This window comes from Eurytemora carolleeae, unplaced genomic scaffold, assembly GCF_000591075.1.
Source record: "Eurytemora carolleeae unplaced genomic scaffold, Eaff_2.0 scaffold9, whole genome shotgun sequence".
In the NCBI taxonomy this organism is placed as follows: domain Eukaryota; kingdom Metazoa; phylum Arthropoda; class Copepoda; order Calanoida; family Temoridae; genus Eurytemora; species Eurytemora carolleeae.
The window spans coordinates 104,769-129,769 of NW_019396095.1; the positions used below are offsets into that span (position 1 = coordinate 104,769).

The window sequence follows — 25,001 nt, forward strand, 5'->3', positions numbered from 1 at the left end:
AAGGAAACATCCCGCAATTCCCCTGAGCCTGTTCTCTCTATGGAAAGTGGTCGTGTAGTTCACGTACTTTGGGGTCGATATGTTGGCCGCTAGATGTCTCGTGCTAAATTCTTATCTGATAGATAATTTCTCCGTACACTTGACGACCAATATAGGAGACGTCAAGTTGTCGATCAATGTAGTGAACAGCCTCTGATAACAAGAAACCTCAAGTATACATGCGATAGATAGAAACATTTGCTTATCAATATTAACAGTGAGAACCAGAACACTCAAGAATAGGAAGACGACAAAAGCAATAAATAAGTTTTGATGTTAAAAAGCAAATAATTTAACCGTTTACACTGCAGTGCATAATTAATGTGCCTCATTTTCATTGGACTAATTAACTTCATATTTGATTCTAAGTCGTCTTCTTATTCCAGAGTTTTCTGGATCTCATTGTCTTGCCTTGAAATTGAAATTTTTCTAATAGACCACCAAACTCAATTTAGAATATGAATCATTGAATAATGAATATTGTATTGAACATGCAGGTGTGTGAGCTACAACGTCTAAACTCGATATCTACTCAACTAAAACTTAAATTTGTAAAGAAAAAGTATATAATCTCTGATCGGCGCGGCCGAGAACACATGTGCTTGATGTTCTTGACGAGTCGAAACTTAATTAGACCGTCGGACAACAAAAGATACAGTTTAAAAATTAAAGTTATGCACAACATGAAAGTTCCGAATACTCAGACACCTTGGACATATGGAGCTCTATTACAAATTAGTTTTGAAACCAGTGTCCGAATTTAATGAATTTAAGCCGCGCCAAAAATCCAAAAAAAACGGTTTTAATTGAGCGCCGGCTAAAATCTTGAAAAATCGAATACAATTTTAATTGGAACCAACCATATTTGAGCCTCGGCTTAAATTTAAGTCACGGTTCAAAGTCTTTAAATTCGGTCATAGGTATTGTTATTAATTATAAGTTGAAACATTTTACTTCGAAGTATAAATACAGTAAAGATTTAACAAAGAGAAATAATACTTATTAATAAAAACATTTATGATCTATCACAGTTTTGACAAAATATATAAATTTTAATAAGTAATCACATTTATGCAGTATGCATGCGATGTATAACTATATGAAAATACACAACATATTGTATAAAATCACAAAAATATCTTTCATGTAAAGGTTCAGAAAAACATTTTTGGCCTTAAGTATATACATTTACTTATAAAAAACTTGTTAAGATTCACAGGGCATTATCACATCAGATTTCAGGAGAAATATAAAAATACAATACATTTAACTTATAAGGCATCTAAAACCTTACGATTGCTTGAAAACAACTATTAAAAAAACCAGGCTTGTCAATTTCAACAACAAAAATTCCTTAATGAAAACACATCTTCATATGCAAAGTCATCAACATAATATTGGACTTAGTACAGTGATAACCAGAAAACTCTGGAATATGAAGTAGAATTTTGGACGCAAGTTACGGCTTTAAACAGACCAATGAACATGAGAATAGCAATTGTACAGTGTAAACAGACCCATTTCACTAAATTAGTAATTTAAAATGTGTCTAGCAAAACTATTTACTTTAACAACATCATCAAATAAACTTCAAGTATTGCCATAATATCGTCTTCCTATTCCTTTGTTTTCCGGTTCTCACCAAACCAAAATACGTAGATGCTTTTAGTTACCCGAACACTTTCATTTGAGGCCTTTTCTAATACACTTATTTGTAATTCATAAAAGTCAGGTGCAATCGCGCTGCAGTTTCTTCTCAGTACATATAAATAATTTATTTAGGTAAATGTGTACTGCATAATGCTCAAATGTGATATTAAGTGTTCTACACAAGTAGTGTACTAACTGCACCAGTTTATATCAAGAGTACACACAGAGGTGGTATAATGAATACTACAAACTAGTAGTGTACTAACTACACCAGTTTATATCCATAGTACACACAGAGGTGGTATAATGAATACTACAGACTAGTAGTGTACTAACTGCACCAGTTTATATCCAGAGTACATAGAGGTGGTATAATGAATACTACAGACTAGTGGTGTACTAAGTACACCAGTTTATATCCAGAGTACATAGAGGTGGTATGAAGTGTACTACAGACTAGTAGTGTACTAACTACACCAGTTTATATCCAGAGTACATAGAGGTGGTATGAAGTGTACTTCAGACTAGTTGTGTACTAACTGCACCATTTTATATCCAGAGTACATAGAGGTGGTATAAAGTGTACTACAGACTAGTAGTGTACTAACTGCACCAGTTTATATCCATATTGCATTTTCCTTGGAACCATCTTTGCATTTTCCAGTTAGATTTAGACAGTGTTCCTCTGAAAACAAGAGAAAGCAATAAAAAATTCCAGAAGGAAAGTGAAAAAAGATGTTTTTATAATACCTAACTTGCGTGGAGTTAACCCTAGATGGTGGTACGGGAAATATTCTTCTGGTGGCATGTCGATTCACCTAGATATTAATAGAATTATATTTCATATCTATTTTCATAAGAGAACAATTTCCCTGAAACTCTTCCTCTTCCAGAAGTTTAGCAAATGGACTTCAGAGCTCAGTTAAGGCGGCCGAGAAGTCGTGGATTCCCCCTCCCTTCCCCCCCCCCCCCGAAAAAACCCACATGTGAAACTACTTTACCAATGAAAAAATTGCCCCCAACATGCTGGATTTTACACAATAACTACTTCTGGATACAAGGTGATGCCCGATGAAAAAAAAATGCATGAGAGGCAGTGATCTAAATATGATTTATTTTGTTCAAAAAGGGACAAAATAAGAAAGCATAGAGAGCAAGACGCCTGAAAAATTCACAATTAATAATAAAAGAAACAACCAAGGATCCATTGATGTGTCTGCCGAAATTTCTTTCCTAATTAAAAAATTTACAGTATTACGCTTTCATCCTTCAAAATGTAGCTTTAGAATGTTACCTGCTCTTTCCAGGCTGCTTTAAGCATATCTAAATCAGATTCTTTCAAACATTTCAAGCAGAGATCACAGTTCTCTAGGTTACAGGAACTAGTTTCTAGATAAACAAAGTATTTTAGGCAGAGATCATAGTTCTCTAGGTTACAGGAACTAGTTTCTAGATAAATAAAGTATTTTAGGTAGAGATCATAGTTCTCTAGGTTACAGGAACTAGTTTCTAGTAAAATAAAGTATTTTAGGTAGAGATCATAGTTCTCTAGGTTACAGGAACTGGACTGGAACCAAGGTTATCTTGAAACTTAGGACTGGAACCAAGGTTTACCTTGACACTGAGGACTGGAACCAAGGTTTACCTTGACACTGAGGACTTAAACCAAGGTTTACCTTGACACTTAAGACTGGAATCAAGGTTTGCCTTGACACTGGGGACTGGAACCATGGTTTACCTTGACACTTAGGACTGGAACCAAGGTTTACCTTGACACTGAGGACTGGAGCAAAGTTCTGGAAAAGTCATTACATCTTTGTTTGCTACAACCATATCATTCGCAGCATTGCCTGCAGGATGCAATAGATCCCACCTAAATTAAATTAGATTAAAGTTTTAAAAAATTTAAGAGGAATTTATCAAAAAAAAGATGTTTCATTTTGTAAAATGTAGTCTTAGATAGTTATATTTGAATAAATGTAAAAATCTAAATTAAAAAGCATAAAGCAAAGCAAAAAAATTATTCTAATCGTTTAAAAACAATTGTTTAAGAAAATTCTGCTTATGGAAGAAAACGTTTTCTTTGTTCTTGGAGAAAAGGCATATTTCAAATTGTGAAAAGGTTTTTTTTTGCAAAATATTAAAATATTTAAAGTTTGAAGACATCCAATTTGTTTCTCAGACAGGAGTACACATCCATCAGAGAGAAATTTAGGGATTTGAGAAATAAATTTCCCTAGTTTGATAATATTTTAATATTTCTGGTGAAGGGAAATTTGCCTATTTTGCTTTGTTAAAAAGATTGAGCCCTGGACTACCTCCTCTACCTGATTGAGATCTGGACTACTTTCTACCTGATTGATCCCTGGACTACCCTCTACCTGATTGAGCCCTGGACTACCCTCTACCTGATAAAAACCAGGACTACCTTCTACCTGATTAAGCCCTGGACTACCCTCTACCTGATTGAAACCAGGACTACCTTCTACCTGATTAAGCCCTGGATTACCTCCTCTACCTGATTGAGCCCTGGACTACGTTCTACCTGGAATACCCACTACCGGATTGAGCCCTAGAATACCCCTCTACCTAATAAAGTCTTAGACTACCTCCTCTACCTGATTGAGCCCCAGACTACCCTTTACCTGATTGAGCCCCAGACTACCATTTACCTAATTGACCCCTGGACTATCGTCTATCTGATTGAGCCTTTGACTATCCTCTACCTGATTGAGCCCTGGAGTACCCTCTACCTGATTGATCCATGGACTACCCTCTACCTGATTGAGCCCTGGACTACCCTCTATCTGATTGAGCCCTGGACTACCCTCTACCTGATTGAGCCCTGGACTACCCTCTATCTGATTGAGCCCTGGACTACCCTCTACCTGATTGAGCCCTGGACTACGCCTACAAGTTTGAGTACAGAATGAATAACTTGTTCATAGAGAAGTTTATTAGCGGGAAAGTGAGCAGAGGAAAGGTTCGGAGACATGTTTGCTTCCATCAGGAACACGTTCAAGTTCTCATCCAAGACAAAATCAAACCGAACCATCTCAAAGAAAGCTTCCTTGTGCGGGTAGTGGGACATAGCCTTGATAAACATCTCCTCATGCTTTAGGTAAACCTAGAGTAAATTAACCTTCTTTAAAAAGTTATTTATATCTGAAAGACCACAGGAGAGCTTTGTGAAAAGAGCTCTTAGCTCTCAAAGCTCTCCTGGTACAGTAGTTTTCATGTATTCAATGTACTAATGTTTTGATAATAACTGTTAAGATTTATTATTACTGCAGAAAAATATATGATTTGATTTGAAATTATTATTTCAAAAAAAATAATTAGGAATAATTGAGTTCAGAAAAATGTATATTCTTCAGTACTCCCGAAAAAAATAAAAGTAAAATTTCCTACGAAACTTTAGAAATAAGATTTTTAAATTACGGCTGAGAAAATCGTATTTCTAAGTTTCGTTTTTTCTTGCTTTTACTTTTTAATTTTCATTTTTTGTAAAATTTGATAAGCATTTACATAAAAGAAGAAAATTCCACGGGTAGGGAATGCTTTACAAATTATCATGAAATGTATTAAAATGATAAAATGTGTACTTGACCTCTGCAATAGTTGAATACATTTCTTCCCACATATTTGCCGGATCTTTACCCAGACCTCTGAAAAATCTTGAATTCAATTTCAAGTTTTTTAAGTTCTTATATAGTCATTGACTAATTGCCATCGGCAGATTAAAAATTTTAAATTTAGGATTCGGAATCAATGAACCACTAAAATATCATCGGATTGTTTTAAAAATTAAAAATTCTGAAAACAACCAAAAAAATGTCAAAATAAAATTCGTAAAAAATTTAAGTTATTAAATCTTGATATTTTTATTTATACTGATTAGTTTGTTAGAACTACTGAAAGAACAAAAACGTCAAACACAGTAATTGCGAACTTTTTTGTATGAATTGAGAAATTTTGTAGTCGTAATATTCGGCTTTTTTTAGAAAAAATAATTTATTTGGACCATGGGTTCAGTCGTTTTAACGTTTATTGGATAAAAGCAAAATATATAAATAGATTTTATAAAAGAAAATGTAATTTTGTCATTTCACAATGTAAAATATTTTGAAGTGAAATCAACCCATCAAATTTATTACAGTGAATATGCCTGATGTCGTTATCACAATTCTTGAATATTTTGCAGTGGTCAGTGATTATATCAATACAATGAAAACGACTTTTTAGCTCAAGTTTTGATTGTTAACAAGCTTTTTTCAAATTACAAGTTTACAAATAATTAAAAAGAAGCTTTTTTAATAAACAATTTTTTTGTTTCCATGTTGATGTGTTGCTGCTTAAAAGCTTGATATAAATCAAAATTGAAATCAAAAGTCGTCTTCATTGTATTGATATATGCGACGACGACTGTAGTTCTCTGAAGTCGGTTCACCTGATATATGTATTGAGAGTATCAGTGAATGAGAATCCTAGTTCCTTCATGTACTTGGAGAAGGATGGAATCTTCCATGAAGGAAGATAATCATCCTGAACCACGTACTTGTTCTTGTTCCTCGCATCGAACGGATGATATTTCTCCGGACAGAACCTTAGCAGAGCATCGCTGTGGTGAACATATATCCTAGAAAAAAACAGAATTTAAGAAAATTTGGAATTAAATTTAAATTATTTTGGGTTCAAAGATTTTATTAGAACTTCTTCTGAACTTTATCAATTAGATCTGATAAGGGGGCAGGGGAATGGGATACATTTTTATACATTTTACTGTGACACATTAGGGCGGCATGTATTCCAGTTTTTTATTAAACCGGGTGTCCCAAGAACCATGACAGTTGAGAGACGGTGTGAAGGCGGTACTATTGAAAGCATAAAAAGACAGAAATGTCTGGACAATTTACTTGTTGCAATTTACATAGCAAAGTAGGTTGACGAATGAATAATTACTTGCGAAGATCAAAGACGACTTTCAAGTCGTCTGTTATATTTCGTGGGACACCGTGTTTATAAAGCGGAATTAAAGTCGTCGTTAAGAACGTCGCGATAATGAATTTATCAGAGCTGCTCAAACTAATTGGTGTGGTATACTCATAATCTAGATCACTCAATATCCACTGTGGACACTTTTAAATGAAGATTAATTATAAATTCCAAAATGTGCTCTACCACTTTTGTATAATGAAAATTGACGGAGATTTAAAAAATTTTAACAGTTTTGCTGATTTTTAATAATCTGGAATCTGGTTTAATTTCCTAACATCTCCGTCAATTTTGAAGGTGGAAAAATGGTAGACCACAGTTTGGAAATCCCGAGACTGCATAGTAGTTTTCAGTGTTAAATGTTTAACTACAATACTACAAAATTATGTTTATGAAATAATCCAGCTTGGAATTTAAAGACGATATATAAGTCATTTGATTCCCATGTTTATTGGGACAACCTGTACAAAGACGGTTATATAGAAAGATAGAAAGACAGAGAACAAAATATATAATAAAACTATAATTAAAAATCGAGGCCTGTAATATATTGTAATAAAATCATTTCTGTCTCTACTGTCGCAGGATAATTTATCCCTTTCTTTTAACCACTGCAGTTAACATTATATATCATATATTACCTTAACTATTTTTATCTTTATTTTTATATAGTTTTACCAAGGGATAGAAATAATAATTCATGATAAATATTCAGAGCAAAAATCTAGTTTAAAATAGTGGTAAAAGTGGTGTTTATCACAATATCACAATTATATCCATCTATTAGAAGAGAGGTGGATACTGGATACTTTACCTAGTGGTGCGATCTAGAGATGAGAGTGGTGTATATCCCAATATCAAACTTATATCCATCTACAAGAAGATACTGGATACTGACCTAAGTGGATTTATAGAGGTGAGAGTGGCGTATATCCCAATATCAAAGTTATATTCATCTACTAGAAGATACTGGATACTGACCTTAGTGGATCTACAGAGGTGAGAGTGTCGTATATCCCAATATCAAACTTAAATCAATCTACTAGAAGAGAGGTGGATACTGGATACCGGATACTGACCTTAGTGGATCTATAGAGGTAAGAGTGGTGTATATCCAAATATCAAACTTATATCCATCTACAAGAAGAGAGGTGGATACTGGATACTGGATACTGACCTTAGTGGATCTATAGAGGTGAGAGTGGTGTATATCCCAATATCAAACTTATATCCATCTACTAGAAGAGAGCTGGATACTGGATACTGACCTTAGTGGATCTACAGAGGTGAGAGTGGCGTATATCCCAATATCAAACTTAAATCCATCTACTAGAAGAGAGGTGGATACTGGATACTGGATACTGACCTTAGTGGATCTATAGAGGTAAGAGCGGTGTATATCCAAATATCAAACTTATATCCATCTACAAGAAGAGAGGTGGATACTGGATACTGGATACTGACCTTAGTGGATCTATAGAGGTGAGAGTGGTGTATATCCCAATATCAAACTTATATCCATCTACTAGAAAAGGGTTGGATATATACTCCTGAACAAATGATCCCTCAGTTGTTAAGTCCAGATCTGACAATCCCTACACAAAAGCATTCACTTAAAATGATTATGAAGTACATAGCTAAAATCAGTACTCTAATAACAATATAACACATAAAGCATACACTTAGAATGATTATGAAGTACGTAGCTAAAATCAGTACTCTAATAACAATATAACACATAAAGCATCCACTTATAATCATTAATGAGTTTAAATAAGTACACAACTTTAATCAGTACATACACAATCTATATACGCATTACGCAACTTCAACTAACTTATATAAACAATTTTTTTAAAAACTATAATAAAATTCGGCTTCTGGCACAACGTTATTACACGCCATGCATTGTTTACTACACAACTAAACCAGTTTACAATAGTGACTTATACATAAATATAATTGCAGTACAGTTAAGGAACTCCACTAAGCAGTGGTAAACCACAACCATTAACTATACAGTAATGACAGTACATGTAGAGAATATAATGAATACTCCCTGTATTTGTATTCCTCGATGATTATTACTTTTCTGCACAAACAATTTATCAGGGAACCTTCTAAACAAACAGATAGGAGATAAAACAGATAGGAGATAAAACAGATAGGAGATAAAACAGATAGGAGATAAAACAGATAGGAGATAAAACAGATAGGAGATAAAACAGGCAGTCTTGTGTTTTTTTTTCTATTGGTTTGTTTGCTTTTTATGCAATCCTATTCTTTATTCAATCCTATTCTTTATTCAATCCTATTCTTTATTCTTCTATTACTATCCTCTTTATCAATTTCAATCCTAAATTATTCTACTCCTATACGTTTTCATCGAAAATTTATACTTCATTCTTCTATTCTTTTCCTATATTCATCTACTCCTAATTCTCATTCTCATATTCCTATCCTTCACTCTCCTATTTCAATCCCTCAATTCACTCTTCTATTCCAAGCCTTCAATGTTCTATTCCTATCCTTTATCTTTCTATTCCTAGTTTTCATTATTCTCTTCCTAGTCTTCATTCTTCTCTTCTCATCCTTCATTCTTCTCTTCCTATCCTTCATTATTCTCTTCCTATCCTTCACTATTCTCTTCTTATCCTTCATTATTCTCTTCCTAGTCTTCATTATTCTATTCCTATCCTACATTCTTCTCTCTCTATCCTTCATTCTTCTCTTCCTATCCTTCATTCTTCTATTCCTATTCTCCACTCTTCTATTCCTATCCTTCATTCTTCTATTCCTATTCTCCACTCTTCTCTTCCTATCCTTCATTATTATATGCCTACCCTTCATTCTTTTATTCCTATCCTTCATTCTTCTTATTCCTTTCCTTCAATCTTCTATTCCTATCCTTCAATCTTCTATTCCTAATCTTCATTCTTCTATTCTTATCCTTCATTCTTCTATTCCTATCCTTCATTCTTCTATTCCTGTCCTTCATTCTTCTATTCCTGTCCTGCATTTTTCTATTCATAATCTTCATTCTTCTATTCCAATCCTAAATTCTTCTCCTATCCAAAATTCTTCTCCTATCCTTCATTCTTCTAATCTTATCCTTCATTCTTCTATTCCTATCCTAAATTCTTATCCTATCCTTCATTCTTCTATTCCTATCCGTCGTTCTTCAATTCCTATCCTTCAATTCCTCTATTCCTATCCTTCATTATTTTATTCCTGTCCTTCATTTTTCTATTTTTATCCTTCATTCTTCTAATCCTATTCGTTATTCTTCTATTCCCATTCTTCATTCTTCTTCATTCTATTATTCCTATCCTTCATTCTTCTATTCCTATTTTTATCTTTCTCATCTCAGCCTGATCCGTTGTAGGCGACCCTATGCTGTACACTGTACTTTCTTTGATCTGTATACCTAGCATATTTAAGAAGTTGACCCTTCTCTCCAGGAATACTGAACGCCGGGGGAACGTTCTTAATTCCAGATGTGGCTAGGTTTACCTGAACACGTTATATAAAAATCAAAATAAGGTCTAAATCAAATTTCAATCACTTATCATTCCAACACTTAACCATTTAATACATGCAATACAAGCTTTGAAACGTTGTACCCCTAAAAGTATTAAAAATTATCGAAATATAGTTAATCGACTTAAGCCAGGAGTTAACAGAATAATTTTTTCCTTTTAACTAACCTTGCCCTGTTAATTTGGAAACCCTAGTTCTAAACCTGTAGTAAACACCTCGACACACGTATCTATCCAGGTCCAACCCGTCCGCTATCAAAGTCAACCAGGAAACAACCCACCTGGCTTTTAATGCCACACAAGGACACAAGCGTAGCTATCCAACAAACTATCAATTCAGTGCTCTAAATACCACACAGGGAAACAAGCCTAGCTTTCCAACAAGCTATATATTGATCCCAAATGATAGGGACGATCCGCTCTACACAATATTTGCTACAAACCAGCCTTGCTTTATGTCCTAGATTTGAACCTACCATGCTTTACTATTAAAAGGACCTAGATCTAAACCAACCTTGCTTTACTATTAAAAGGACCTAGATCTAAACCAACCTTGCTTTACTATTGATAAGACCTAGATCTAAACCAACCTTGCTTTACTGTTAATAAGACCTAGATCTAAACCAACCTTGCTTTACTATTAATAAGACCTTGATCTAAACCAACCTTGCTTCACTATTAATATGACCTAGATCTAAACCAACCTTGCTTTACTATTAATAAAACCTAGATCTAAACCAACCTTGCTTTACTATTAATATGACCTAGATCTGAACCAACCTTGCTTTACTATTAATATGACCTAGATCTAAACCTACCTTGCTTCACTATTAATAAGACCTAGATCTAAACCTACCTTGCTTCACTATTAATATGACCTAGATCTAAACCAACCTTGCTTTACTATAAATAGGTCTAGATCTATACCAACTCTGATTTAGTATTAAAAGATCCTAATCTAACCCAACCAAAACTCCTACTTTGGGGGTGGATACGTTTTCAGAATTAGTTTTTTTTTAATTATTAAATTACGACGACATAAAATGTGAAAAAATTTTACAATAAACTACAGACGTCATGTTTAAGAACATTTTGAGAAAATAAAAATTAATCTTATCATCGAAAATAAGTAAACTTGTTCAATTATTAGTTTCTATTTTCTCGTTATTCTGGTTTCTTATTATTCACAAAGATTTTCTGCGGATTTTCTAGAACTATTATTGAAAAGACGACATTTGAAGAATTTGAAGAAATCTGCGAATAAATTCAAAGAAAATAAGAAATTCAATATAATAAAGAAACCGAAATAATCGATTTTAGCATTGATTTATTAACAAATTTGTTTTGAGAAATATGTTCTAACCATCCAATTAGCTAACCGTATAATTTTTACTTTATTTTTCGTTGTCGTTATTTAATAATTAAAAAAAGGGCCTAGATCTTACCCGACCTTGCTTTAATAAAAAAGAACTCAGAACAAAGTCTGCTTCAAATAAGACCCGGATATAATTAACCTTATTAGTGATGAACCCCGAGCCTGGAAACTTGTTTATTCTCTGTCCTTTCTTCATTGCAAGCATCTTGTCCTTTATCTTCTTAAAAGGGTAATCATGAGCCCACATCAAATCCCAGTCAGAGCTTGTATTGTAACTGCCTCTCCTGTATCCTACAACGTTATCTATATATAAATTTTGGCTTGTCTGTCTGTTTGTTTGTATACAATGAACGTCAAAACGGCTGAACCGATCGGGCCCAAATTTTTGTGGGACATCACGTGACCACAGGGAAGGTTTATGAATGATAAAAAAAATTTTTAAATGTGTTTTAAAGGTTTTTAACTTTTAAAAAAAATTCAATTCTTGAAAATCCGCGAATTTTTTTTTAAAAATCCGCAAAATTTTTTTCTTATTTGTTTTAAAATGTAAACAAAAAGCCTAGTAATGTAAAAAAGAAATGCTCATATGGCGTATAGTACCTTTAATTAACAACTTTAGTTTTTTAAATGTTTCTCTTCAAGCCGCAATTTTTTTTACTTCTTCTTTAACTAGTTTTTTCGCTGATTTTTTGGTCTGTATTGATTATTGTCAACAATTAAAAAGAAAGAGACGTGTGAATCAGTGCATGTAATTGTAAACTATCCAAGAGAAAGAATATCTAGTGAAATCCCTTTATTCAATCCTGTATCTACTTGTTTCAACATCACTGATCAATATCAAACAATTTAGGGAAAAAAGTTTTTCTGTTAAGTCAAATCGGCGCTACGAAATTAAAACTACATTGAATCGGAGGCCTAACTCTGAAAACATTGTTTATTTCAGGAAAATCAAGTGCATCAAACATTAAACTTTCTTAAAAATTAAATACGGTGTTAATAAACAAGAAATATTGATGACATTTTTTTGTACTACTTCTCAAAGAGACATGTAGTCTTAATTCTAAGTAACTGTGCATTTATTTAGTGGCATGTCCGGTTCACAACGGTCCCATTATTTTTTATTTTCCTTTGTGAAATTTGTGCGCATTTCTTATACAGATATAATGGAAGAACATTAACAGAATAAAATAGTTTTTAAGACTGAAATACGACATCATTTTTGAACAGATAAAGCTTTAAAGGATGTCATTGTTAATCGAGCAGGCCCCTCTTTTTTTTAAATAAAAGATGACGAAAAATTGCAAGGTGAGTCCCTGTAAAATAACGCGGAATTCTATAAAGGGAACCTAATTTGTCAAATATGATTCTTAAAACAATTATTGTTAATATGCTAGCCCGGCACTTATCTGCCCTACTGTGCATTAGAAATTCTCGAGCAGAGGGGTTCAAAATCTTACGATTATAATATTTAAATTAAAAAAAGTTGAACACCATTTCCATATAATATCAAAGTTATAAAAATTTTTAAATTGGAAAATTCTGAATGATATTCCTAATTGTAGGACTTAGAAATGACGATGTTTTTTTCTAGTTATCATTGTATAAAGTGAACTTAATCAGCACCTGCTCTGTCCAGAACATTGTAAACATGTTGAAGGTATCCTGTATCTGGATGACGAGCATAAACTACGTAGGTTTGTCCATTCTCTGGGTCAGGTTGACCCTCAGGGGTTCCATGTTCTTGTAGGTAGTGCTGGGCCTGCAAATCAGTGAAGTCACATTAAAATAAAATACTTGAAGAAAACGTAAAAACTTAGATTCTAATCCATAACCCTGATAAAGTATTTTTTAATCGAATAAATTTTACTTCTGTTTAATTCATTACTTTTAAATCACTGTTTCTAAAACTAAATTAAGTTTTAAAAGCACAAGATCCATTCAATACAATGATGATAAATTGATATTAGGGCCTAGGGGGCAGTAAAATTAACCGTTGTAGAAAAAAATCTATATCTGCAAAAGTGCAGAGTGCTGCTAGGGAGTGTTTATTTTTCTGTAAATCACAATTGACTACTGATATTTACATCTTTCAACACCCCAAATGCAGTACACATTTCTAAAGTGTAATACATGTTCACAAAAATCTTGCCAAAGTTTACAATGACTCCAATGACACAGAAAGTGTTGCACCTAGATGTGCTTTTAACACTGAGCCCATTTGGGATCAAAAATGGAATATATGGACCCCTGGGCCCTGAATTGAAAGTATTCAGGATAAAATCTTATTTAAAACTTTCTGATAAACCCTGACAGAGAGTAATGAAAAGCAACCAGGAAAATAAAGATGAGATTCTATGAAATTTATGGTTAAGTACACAGCAGCATGACGTGCAAGGGTTCTTATCCTGTCGTCTCATTCAATTGCATAACATCAAGAGTTCCAGATTCTAAAATGAATAATTACAGGAAAAAATGCAAAACACTTATATCCTCTCAAATGTTGTCTTTCTTTCAAATTAAAACGACGTTTTTTCCGCTAGGTGTCTCTGCCACGTGTAATCATTCAAAGCATCCAGAGCAGACACTGGCGGCCAACTATTTCGGCGTTTAAGTGCATTTAATACAAAACACATGAAAAATATTATGAAATATTATCTATATATCAATGCGCCGAAAAATAATCGATGACTATAGGTTGTAATATCTGAATGATTTGTTTGAAATTAAATTGATTTTTTATGATCCGAGTCGTATATTGCAACTTTCTGGATATGGACGCTACATTATTCAGTATAAGTCGTTTTTAACAATTGTCTCCTTATAGACGCTAAGGATAGACATAAGATTAGTAGCGATCGAAAACGATTATTTTTTGCCGTAAGCATATACACTTTTTCATTTTTCGCGAACACTCCCTTTAAGATGATATACTTTAATCAAAAGAAAATTGAAGACAAAGGAAGAATGGAAACTGTTGGGAAAATTAACTGCATGAAAGATTTTGAGATTGATTCTCTAGGTACCTGTAAAGACGAGAGCTGCCAGATATTAAGAGCTGTGATAACTAATCCTAGAACTAGGACGGAGAAGATGAGAGAACTAAACCTTCCTCGTCCAAATACCCGGAGCAGAAAACTGTCTTCCATCCTAAAAACATTTCAGATTTTTAGTTAAAAATAATAATATATCATAAATTCAAATACATTTACTCCTTGTAGGATTGATTTGGAAAACTAGTTGTCAGTTTTTGTTGTACATTTGGCTTGTAGCTTCACGAAGCTAAAGTAAACTGCATGTAGGATTGAAATCAAACATATTTTACATTTTAACTGGAAACTGGTTAAATTCGCGTTACTCACAAGTGCGGGGAAAATCAAAACTAGAGGTGTTACAAGGTCACAATGTTATCCCAGTAATATTGCAAAAAGTCGACCTTCTCCCTCTGTCCTATCAAAGTGGCTTCAGGGGGATAGATTGTTTCGTATTTTGGGTAAAATATAGTTTCTCCCTTTATTTACAAAATAGTTTCTCCCTTTATTTACAAAAATAGTTTCTCCCTTTATTTACAAAATAGTTTCTCCCTTTATTTACAAAATAGTTTCTCCCTTTATTTACAAAATAGTTTCTCCCTTTATTTACAAAAACTTGCATTCTTCACAGCTTCGGAGAAGACTATAGACTGGATTAACACTAGTAAATTGAATATTCAAGTATATGTGGGAGAAAAATCCCTAATCTGTAAATTGTGAATTATGAATAATATATATATCCTTGTATAGAAACATATTCACTATTGATGCATATTATTATTAGTTTTGTAAAGCATATACTGTTCGTTTTCTTTTCATCTCTAGTATACTACGAATACTGCTTTTATACTGAACCTAGTACCATGACAGAGTTATAAACAGGGATACCAACACAAGGGGGGGGTGTTGTGTGCTCAGCCCCCTCCCACCTACATCAGTAAAGTCTATGGTTTTCAGGCCCCAACGGTTACAGAGTCCTTATCTGGAAAGATTTAACAAAATTATGCTTCCCCCGGAAACAGATTCAATGTACGCTTCTGGATCCTGCAGAGACGAATATACTTTTTTATTTTTTTGTAGTAATTTCATGCATTCTTCATCATTTTTTTATTATAGAACCTTTACAAACAAAAAGACTACAAGAAATCATAAGCTTTAAGAAGGTAGGGGGGGAGGTAAACACATGAAAATTGGTTACCTATCGTGCTGAATTTAACTCATGTAGGATGATAATAAGGAGAAGCAATCTTTTTAGTTCTCTAAATACACCACTACAACACTACACAGTTCAATTCATCTGAAATCTAGAACTACACAATATACATTATGCATAATTGATGTGTGGAAAACTTTTTATATACTCTGATATTTAAAATATATAATTCTTTTAACAAAAGAAAATGAGTTCCTGAGTTCCAGCCCACTGACTCTTAATACCACAAATTTAAGTATTTCAAACCGATATTTTTCCGGATTTATTCTGTAAACCGGAAATTTTTCCTATTTCCATTTCATCCGGAAAAATATCAGCTCCATTTAATTTCAAAAATGGACATTTTACCCTGAATAATGGAAACCATAATATCATATCTAACTTTTTTTGGGGAAGCACATTTCTGCAGTTGTATGATTGTAATAAATACAGTTGAACATACCAAGATAAATTACTTTGTACATTGTCCGTAAATCTAACTGCGCCAATCCTCAAATATGCAGAACTTGTAATGCTATTAGACTAGCTGCGTATTGTGATTAGCTTTACTACGATGATATATATCTGCGCAAATCTTGTAAAAACGTATATTGACTTAACATGCAACATAGATTTCTAAGTACACATTAGTTATCATAGTCTCCGCTTTGAAACATACGAGCTGAGATTGTGCCCATTGGTTTGGCATTGATCACTTAAGAGCTTGTGTCTGTGTTGACATTAATGGCTGGCGAACGGTGCCTGGATTGATACAGGTCTGGAAGCAGCTTTACGAGCATATCATTTACTACATGATGAGTCATTTGATGTCCTTGAAGTCGTCAACAAAACCCAGCGTATTAATTTATTGTATGTTTAGTCTCAAAGCAGATAAAATATATGATCTAGGGAACAGTTTTAAGTGCGTTGAAGGGTGATATGGGGGGGAGTACTGAACTAAATATCTTTTTTCTTTATGTAAATAATAATGCATCATGTGAATTTATAAAAAAAAACATACTAAGTGTAGAGTGTGGAGTATAAGAGGTTTTCTTAATCATAAGATTCTAGAAACTATGAGCTTAAAAAGCCTGGTACTCAGAAATATTGGAAATTAACACTAGAAAACATGACTGAAGGACGGAAAAAAGAAAATTAAAACAACAAGCGAAGTTAAAGAAGAGTAGGAATACTTTGAAGAAAAAACTGAAACCAAAAAGAAAATGAAAAATTTCAAAGAAGGAGGAAAAAACAGTAAAGGGAAACGAAAATTCACTGTAAAGAATAAATAAAAAAATTTAAAAAAATAAGTAAAAACTAGTTTGAGCATGCAGGAAAAACAAATGTGATGTTAATTAAAAGAAATATGCAATATAGTATGCATGTATGGTATTAGAAATATTGGAAACACAGAAAAAAATGTGAAAGAAAGAAAAAATAGTAAAGATAGAGAAAGGAAAAATAATAGTATAGGGAAAAGAAATTCACGGTTAAAATAGCTAAAAAAATACTAAAAAAACACGAATTTTTTTTTAAAGCATGCAGAAAAGACAATGTTAATTAACAGAAAAATGTAATATAGATATACAATAAGGTTGAGTTAGGTTATATTAAAGAGAGAGAATTAGACTGACAAGAATAAACAGCCCTGGAATAGCCGAATATTTATGAGTTTACACACTTCACAATTCTCCAGGAGAAGGTTTGTATCTGGGTAGTGTTTACAACTGTATAGCTGAGTGTACAGTGTTATATAGAGGAGGAGGTAGAACCAGGAACCAGAAACCAGTAAAGGTCATGCAATACAACAGGACAACTAGGATTTACATTAATCAAGAAATATGGAAAACAAAAATCTCCTTACACTAATTCATCTTGGAATTTTATTTGTGTGGGTGGAATGTATACAATGCAGTACACAGAAAGTTCCTTAAGGTTTTAGGTTATTATTCATATAGGACCTGAGCTGAAACTTTAGACTGGGATATCCTTAATCCCGATTGGTTAATTAATATGGAGATTAATAACAAGAGGAGAACAAGCATTGAACTCGATATCCGCCATTCTAAAGTTTTCAGCTCTGATTACAGAAAGTGGACTGGAGAGACAAGTGATGAGGACTGGATGGATGGAGACTGGAGGGCAAGAGAAGATTGAATTGGATTGTTATTGGAGGGACAAGTGAGGACTGGTTTGGATGGAGACGGGATGGTTACTAAAGGAGGGGATTTGATGGAGGATGGATGGTTACTAAAGGAGGGGATTTGATGAAGGATGGATGGTTACTAAAGGAGGGGATTTGATGAATATGGATGGATTAAAAGAGACTACGATTAATAAAGAATTTAGTGGAAAGAGACTGTGCTTGATGTTAATGAATTGAAAATAAATTGATTAAATGGAAAGAACTGTGCTTGATATTAATGAAATGAATAGAAATTGATTAAATGGAAAGAACTGTGCTTGATATTAAGGAATTTAATAAAAATGGATTGAACGAAAATAGAATATTCTTGATATTAAGGAATATAATTAAAATGGATTGGATGGAAAGGGACTGTGCTTGATATTAAGGAATTGAATAGAAATGGATTGGATGGAAAGGGACAGTGCTTGATATCAAGGAATTGAATATAAATGGATTGGATGGAAAGGGACTGTGCTTGATATTAAGGAATTGAATATAAATGGATTAAATGGAAAGAGATTGTTCTTGATATTAAGGAATTGAATATAAATGGATTGAATGGAAAGGGACTGTGCTTAATATTAAGGAATTGAATATAAATGGATTAAATGGAAAGGGACTGTGCTTGATATTAAGGAATTTAATATAAATGGATTAAATGGAAAGAGAATGTTCTTGATATTAAGGAATTGAATATAAATGGATTAAATGGAAAGGGACTGTGCTTGATATTAAGGAATTTAATATAAATGGATTAAATGGAAAGAGAATGTTCTTGATATTAAGGAATTGAATATAAATGGATTGAATGGAAAGGGACTGTGCTTGATATTAAGGAATTGAATATAAATGGATTGGATGGAAAGGGACTGTGCTTGATATTAAGGAATTGAATATAAATGGATTAAATGGAAAGGGACTGTGCCTGATATTAAGGAATTGAATATAAATGAATTGAATGGAAAGGGACTGTGCTTGATATTAAGGAATTGAATAGAAATGAATTGAATGGAAAGGGACTGTGCCTGATATTAAGGAATTGAATATAAATTGATTGTGCAACTAAATCCCTCCAACCGACCAGAAAAACGTTGTAAACTCCTTGAAAGTTTTAAGGTCTGAAATATTTTGTCAGATTTGCGTCAAATACAGATATAAAGTTTGATATTTAATACACTATTGATCTTCTCCGAGATAAGGAAGAGAAACTACAGGGTGTTCCAATAAACATGGGAATTAAGTGACGACTTCTATACGTCTTGTTTTGTAGTATTCCAGTTGAAGCAGCTAATAATTAAAACTACTAGTCTTGGGTATTCCAAAATGTGGTTTACCATAACTTTACATTCAAAACTGACGGAGTTATTAATAAATCTGTCAAGATTCTAATTTATTTTATAACATCGAAATCTTTCAAATTTTTAATATCTCCGTCAATATTGAAGACACAAAGAAGGAAAATCACATTCCAATAATTGTAAAAAAAAGATGGATTACTTTGTATTTGTCAATCTTCAGTGACTTTATTTATCGTTTTTAAATTTGTTAAATCTCACGAAAGTTGATATTGCAACTGACTAATGTCAATTTGTTATGAAATTCTATACTCCGTTGTCGTGTTAAAAATATTTTTTAAAGGATTGTTAACAATATTTCAAATGACTCTTTAATAAAGATTTTAGATATATTTGTAATAATTTGGATATTTATTTGTCCTTTTATACATAAAAACCAACAAATAAGAGTGGATAAACCTATCGGGCCTCAATATTTTGTAACTTTTTTATGTTATAGAAAGAAAAATTCTTTAAAATTATTTCTTTATGATTAATAATTAAACTTAAAAGAAGAAGATTTTTTGTAGGTCCTCACACGACCCCAGGGAAGGATGGATTATTACCAAATAATTTACAAATTAAATCCTTTAGAAAAAAACCAGCAATGAAAGAAAAAAACGTCATGAATTTCTCTTCGTCCAACCCCCCCCCCCCATCTTCTGGTTCCATCCCAGATCTACAGTGACCGTTCATTAGGGTAGAGCTGGTTGCTGATCACTGTTCCGGTGTTGGGGGGGGGGGGAGTATCCTTAATGGGATGCCGGGGGGGAGCCAACGTGATGAGAGGAAGTGGGGGAGTAGCCACCGTGATGAGAGGGGGTGGGGGTGATTAAGTATCGTTTGACCGGTAACCCTAAGCTGGTCTACCAGCAGGACCAGTATATAACTTCAACAAATCCTGATCATCTTCAGTTCTCCAAGATCAGTCAAAAATATCATGGATTTATCTATCTTTTGCTTTACTGGATATTCGTTTAGGATTAACATATCTCAGTGATAATTCAACAGATTAACATCACTGGGTTTTGTTTTCCTCAAACTGATATCTCCATTCTTAAGTATACCACTATTTACAGTTTGGATTACTTTCAATTCTTCATTTTTTATCGTTTTTATATCTTTTAACTCATTCGTAGTTTATCTTAATCTCTTTCAATTCCGTTAGTTCTGGAGGAACAAGTAGCAGTGGGATTGAATTGCATTCTCACTGGTTCATGTTCTTCTCAAGCTGAACCTTGTCCTCGACTTCGATATCAACAATTCATTCTACTTATTCGTAGTGTTTTACAGGAATTAAGTCGCAACATACTTAGTTTTGTCTGTCTACATTATGTACTGTGAATATTGTGTACATGAATATCACAGTTACATAACCTTCACAGATGGAACCATGTACATATGTTTCTTGAACCATAGATTTAACATATTCATCAATCTTGGAACTATCTTTATTCTGTACAAGCTGCAGTACACGCCATTGCCTGTGTCATAATCTATTTAGCATAGCATAGTTCTGAAGAAACAAGTAACGGTGGGATTGTATCGTATTCTCACTGGTTCATGTTCTTCCCGAACTAAACCTTAATCTTCATCTTGGATATCTGATAACAAGCATACGTTATGACACAAGCAGATATATATCCTGATTTTCTAAATTTACAAATCTGATACCAATATGCATATAGTTTGTCTGTCTAGATTATGTACTGTAGATATTGTGTACATGAATATCACAGTTACTTAACCTTCACAGATAAACATTAGTACATAAACCTGGAAGCATGTATCTCAACATTATATCTATCCTGTCTAGTGGTGTCTACCATAGTCTTGTATTAAATCATGACTAGAGCAGACACTGCTAAATATGGTAGTTTATGATCAACTTGAAAATTTCTACATAAAATATAGTTCTGGTGAAACAAATAGCAGTGGAATTGTAAATTGTATTTTCATTGGTTCATGTTCTTCCCAAACTAAACCTTCAAATCTCTCTTCAGCTTGTATATCGAAACAACGTCCGTCCAGAGGCGCAACTAGGACTTTTGCAAGGGGGGGTTTACCCCCCTGTTTTCGAAAATTTTTCAAAAACAAAAGTGCTTTTTTAAGGGTTTGAAGTCGAAAAAAAGGAAATTTTAAGTTGTTGCATGCAGATTTGGCTGTGTTATTCTCAGGTGCTAGGGGAGGGCGCGCGCCCGGCCGCCCCCCCCTAGTTGTGCCTCTGCGTCCGTCCAGCTAAGTTTAATGAATCTGCAGATCTGAGTAGTTTTGTCTGTTTCGATTATGTACTGCAGCTATTGTGTACATGAATATCACATATACATAACAAATTAACAGATGGAACATTTTCACACAAACTTAGCTGTTACATGTGCGTAATCAATATGTCCATCCTAACTAGTGGTGTTTTGTATCATATCATGATCTTTATAGTTATAGGTTTTAAACTACACTACACTGCGGATTTCAGAAAGCCCAAAAGAAAAATTTAAGGGGGTTCAGATGAAAGTACACGATTTTTTTTTTAAACATTATTAGTTAGTTTTCAAATATTCGACATAGTTTTACGTTAAATGGAAGGATCGGATGACAAAAACTTACCTAATCGACCCCTTCAAAAACTAATTACTATATACTGGGGCACATTTTCAAGTCTTTTTTTTACGATGACAAATTCTAATTACAATTTTTTTACCAGCCTGTAGTTCTGGACTAACAAGCAGCAGTGTGATTGCATTGGACTGGTTCATCTTCTTTCCAAACTAACCTGATTTTACATAATCTCGGATCTGATCAACAAGTGCTGATTTTCTAAATTAACAAATCTGACGAAGTCAATATCTACCCATAGTTCCCAGGGAAAACAGTCAAATAAGCTAACAGTTCCTTGCTTATTACCTAAAGACGTCTGGTAGCATAATTCACGGAATTTGTCCGTCGGAAGTGATTTCACAAATGCAGAATTCACATTTTTACAAATTCTTTCAATTTCACACAAGGATAACATAAAAAATTCACTTCTTTTCAAGCAAAAAGGGGAGTTAAAGGGGCTCAGTCCTCATGGATTAGTAAAATCTATGGTTTCAGAGGGTAATATGGATTTATTATTTGCAGGCAACTTTATTGTAGTATCAGTGCCCTGCTTCCGATACCCCAGATTTTGATTGAACCAATTTGAGCAAATATTGCAATTATTTCCATTATTCACTGCATGGTGCCGAGCATTATGATGGAAAAAACATTATAGCTTTCCAGTGTTATAATGACAGGGGGTAAACTGTACACTAGCACTGTAAACAACTGTAAACTCGATATTTAACACTGTGTACTGTAAAATGTACTTTGAACACTGTGCACTGTACACTTTACATTATGAAATGTAAACTTTACACTGTAGACTGCAAACTGTACACTGTAAACTTTACATCTTAACTTTACACTGTACATTGTTCACTTTACATTGTAAACTGTACATTGTTTACTTTACATTGTAAACTGAATTGCATGCTTTACATTGAACATCCAACACTGTATATACAGTAAACTGTACACTCAACACTGTGTATATACAGTAAACTGTACACTCAACACTGTGTATATACAGTAAACAATGTATATACAGTAAACTATACACTCAACACTGTGTATATACAGTAAACTATACACTCAACACTGTGTATATACAGTCAAAACTGTATTTACAGTAAACTGTACACTCAACACTGTGTATATACAGTAAACACTGTATATACAGTAAACTGTACACTCAACACTGTGTATATACAGTAAACAATGTATATACAGTAAACTGTGCACTCAACACTGTGTATATACAGTAAACTGTACACTCAACACTGTGTATATACAGTAAACAATGTATATACAGTAAACTATACACTCAACACTGTGTATATACAGTAAACTATACACTCAACACTGTGTATATACAGTCAAAACTGTATTTACAGTAAACTGTACACTCAACACTGTGTGTATACAGTCAAAACTGTATATTCAGTAAACTTTACACTTAACACTGTGTATATACAGTCAACACTGTATATAAAGTAAACTGTACACTCAACACTGTGTATATACAGCCAACACTGTATATACAGTAAAGTGTACACTGTGCGCTGTAAACTGTACACTAAACACTGTAAATATACCAAACTGGACACTGACACTGTTTATAAAAGTAAACTGTACACTGAACACTGTGCGCTGTAAACTGGACACTGAACACTGTGTATATACAGTAAACTGTACACTTAACACTGTGTATACTGTATGTATTGTAAACTGTACACTGAACAGTGTGCGCTGTAAACTGTACACTATAAATGTTTCGTATTTACCATTTCATTCTTTTTTCTTGGAATACCTACAATCGTTTACGTTATTTACTACGGATTTTGAATATGACTGAAAATATTTTGAGATAGACGGAATGAGCTTCAAAGTACAGGGTTACCCACAAAGGATGAGACTGTAAAGACGACCTAAAACTCGTTAATTTGACGATTCCGAGGTTTAATATTAAGGCCTCTACCTTGAATATAATCTTTTTGTGGCTTATTCAATGATAAGCCAGAAAAAGAAGAAACAAGTTTACAGTTGCAGGGAATGATAAATTTAATGAAACAGACAGTATAAATTCTGTACAATCGTTTATAAAGTCTCATCCTTTGTGGTTAACCCTGTCGCTAGTTTTACGTGGCCCAACCTCAAATATGGGTTACAAGCCTACAACTCCACATGTAAAATAAAAATAATAAAATCATCTTTAACAATACATAAGCCATGTGAGTTGCCCCCCTAAAAAAGGGCCCGATCAATTCAGCCGTTTTGACGTTTATACAAACAAACAGACAGGCAAACTACTACAAGTATATATGTATAAATTCTTTTTATTATATTCTTTCTAATCTATTTGATTCTATTCTATTTTTTTTCTTTTATTTCCTAATCTTATCTACATCAATTCTGATTTATTGTATTCTATTCTTTCTTCCGTTTACATTATGGGTTAAGAGATATGTTGAAGAGAAAAAACATGGTTAATATATCATTATTGGCATTCTAGAGATCTGTAAACATTCTTTTAATATTCTCTACACTCTACACGCTACACTCTACTTTCTACACTCTACAATCTATACACTCTACTCTCTACACTCTCTACACTTCATACACTCTATACACTCTACAATCTCTACACTCTGCACTCTACACAATAAAATCCACACTATACACTCTACACTCTCTACACTCTGCACTCTACACAATAAAATCCACACTCTACAATACACTCTACAACAGACCCTACAACACACTCTACACTCTACACTCTACAGAATATCATGTTTACACAATGTCTACACTCTACACTCTACAGAATATCATGTTAACAAAATGTCTACACTCTACATTCTACAGAATATCATGTTAACATAATGTTTACACTCTACAGAATATCATGTTTACACAATGTTTACACTCTACAGAATATCATGTTTACACAATGTTTACACTCTACAGAATATCATGTTTACACATGGTTTACAGTCTACAGAATATCAAGTTTACACAATGTCTACACTTTACACTCTACAGAATATCATGTTTACACAATGTCTACACTCTACAGAATATCA

The 25,001-nt window shown here is 33.3% G+C and overlaps 1 protein-coding gene across 3 annotated transcripts; it reads right to left on the bottom strand.

Moving 5' to 3' along the window:
* Window positions 1-1,798: 1,798 nt before the first annotated feature.
* On the bottom strand, window positions 1,799-22,277 carry LOC111694762 (tubulin polyglutamylase TTLL6). Of its 3 annotated transcripts, none has more exons than XM_023463765.1 (14): window positions 22,243-22,277; window positions 14,622-14,745; window positions 13,222-13,357; window positions 11,738-11,889; window positions 10,112-10,197; window positions 8,744-8,804; window positions 8,149-8,279; window positions 6,140-6,328; window positions 5,300-5,357; window positions 4,578-4,816; window positions 3,459-3,562; window positions 2,984-3,078; window positions 2,440-2,507; window positions 1,799-2,374 (listed from the first exon to the last, which is right to left on the bottom strand). In XM_023463765.1, exons 1-14 carry the CDS (start codon window positions 22,260-22,262, stop codon window positions 2,293-2,295), a joined length of 1,545 nt encoding a protein of 514 aa, XP_023319533.1. In that variant the 5' UTR covers window positions 22,263-22,277; the 3' UTR covers window positions 1,799-2,292. The 3 variants fall into 3 exon arrangements, with proteins under 3 accessions (XP_023319533.1, XP_023319535.1, XP_023319534.1); XM_023463767.1 differs by lacking the exon at window positions 22,243-22,277 and adding an exon at window positions 19,505-19,580; XM_023463766.1 differs by lacking the exon at window positions 22,243-22,277 and adding an exon at window positions 15,826-15,950.
* Window positions 22,278-25,001: the final 2,724 nt, after the last annotated feature.

What these genes read in the sequence shown, in the direction of transcription:
- LOC111694762 (XM_023463765.1), bottom strand. Translation starts at nt 22,262, where the DNA reads ATGCTACCAGACGTCTTTAG. An exon ending in TGTATTCAACTATTGCAGAG is followed by an intron (nt 4,817 to 5,299) that starts GTCAAGTACACA and finishes AATTTACTCTAG; the next exon opens with GTTTACCTAAAGCATGAGGA. An exon ending in AAGCAGCCTGGAAAGAGCAG is followed by an intron (nt 2,508 to 2,983) that starts GTAACATTCTAA and finishes ATTAATATCTAG; the next exon opens with GTGAATCGACATGCCACCAG.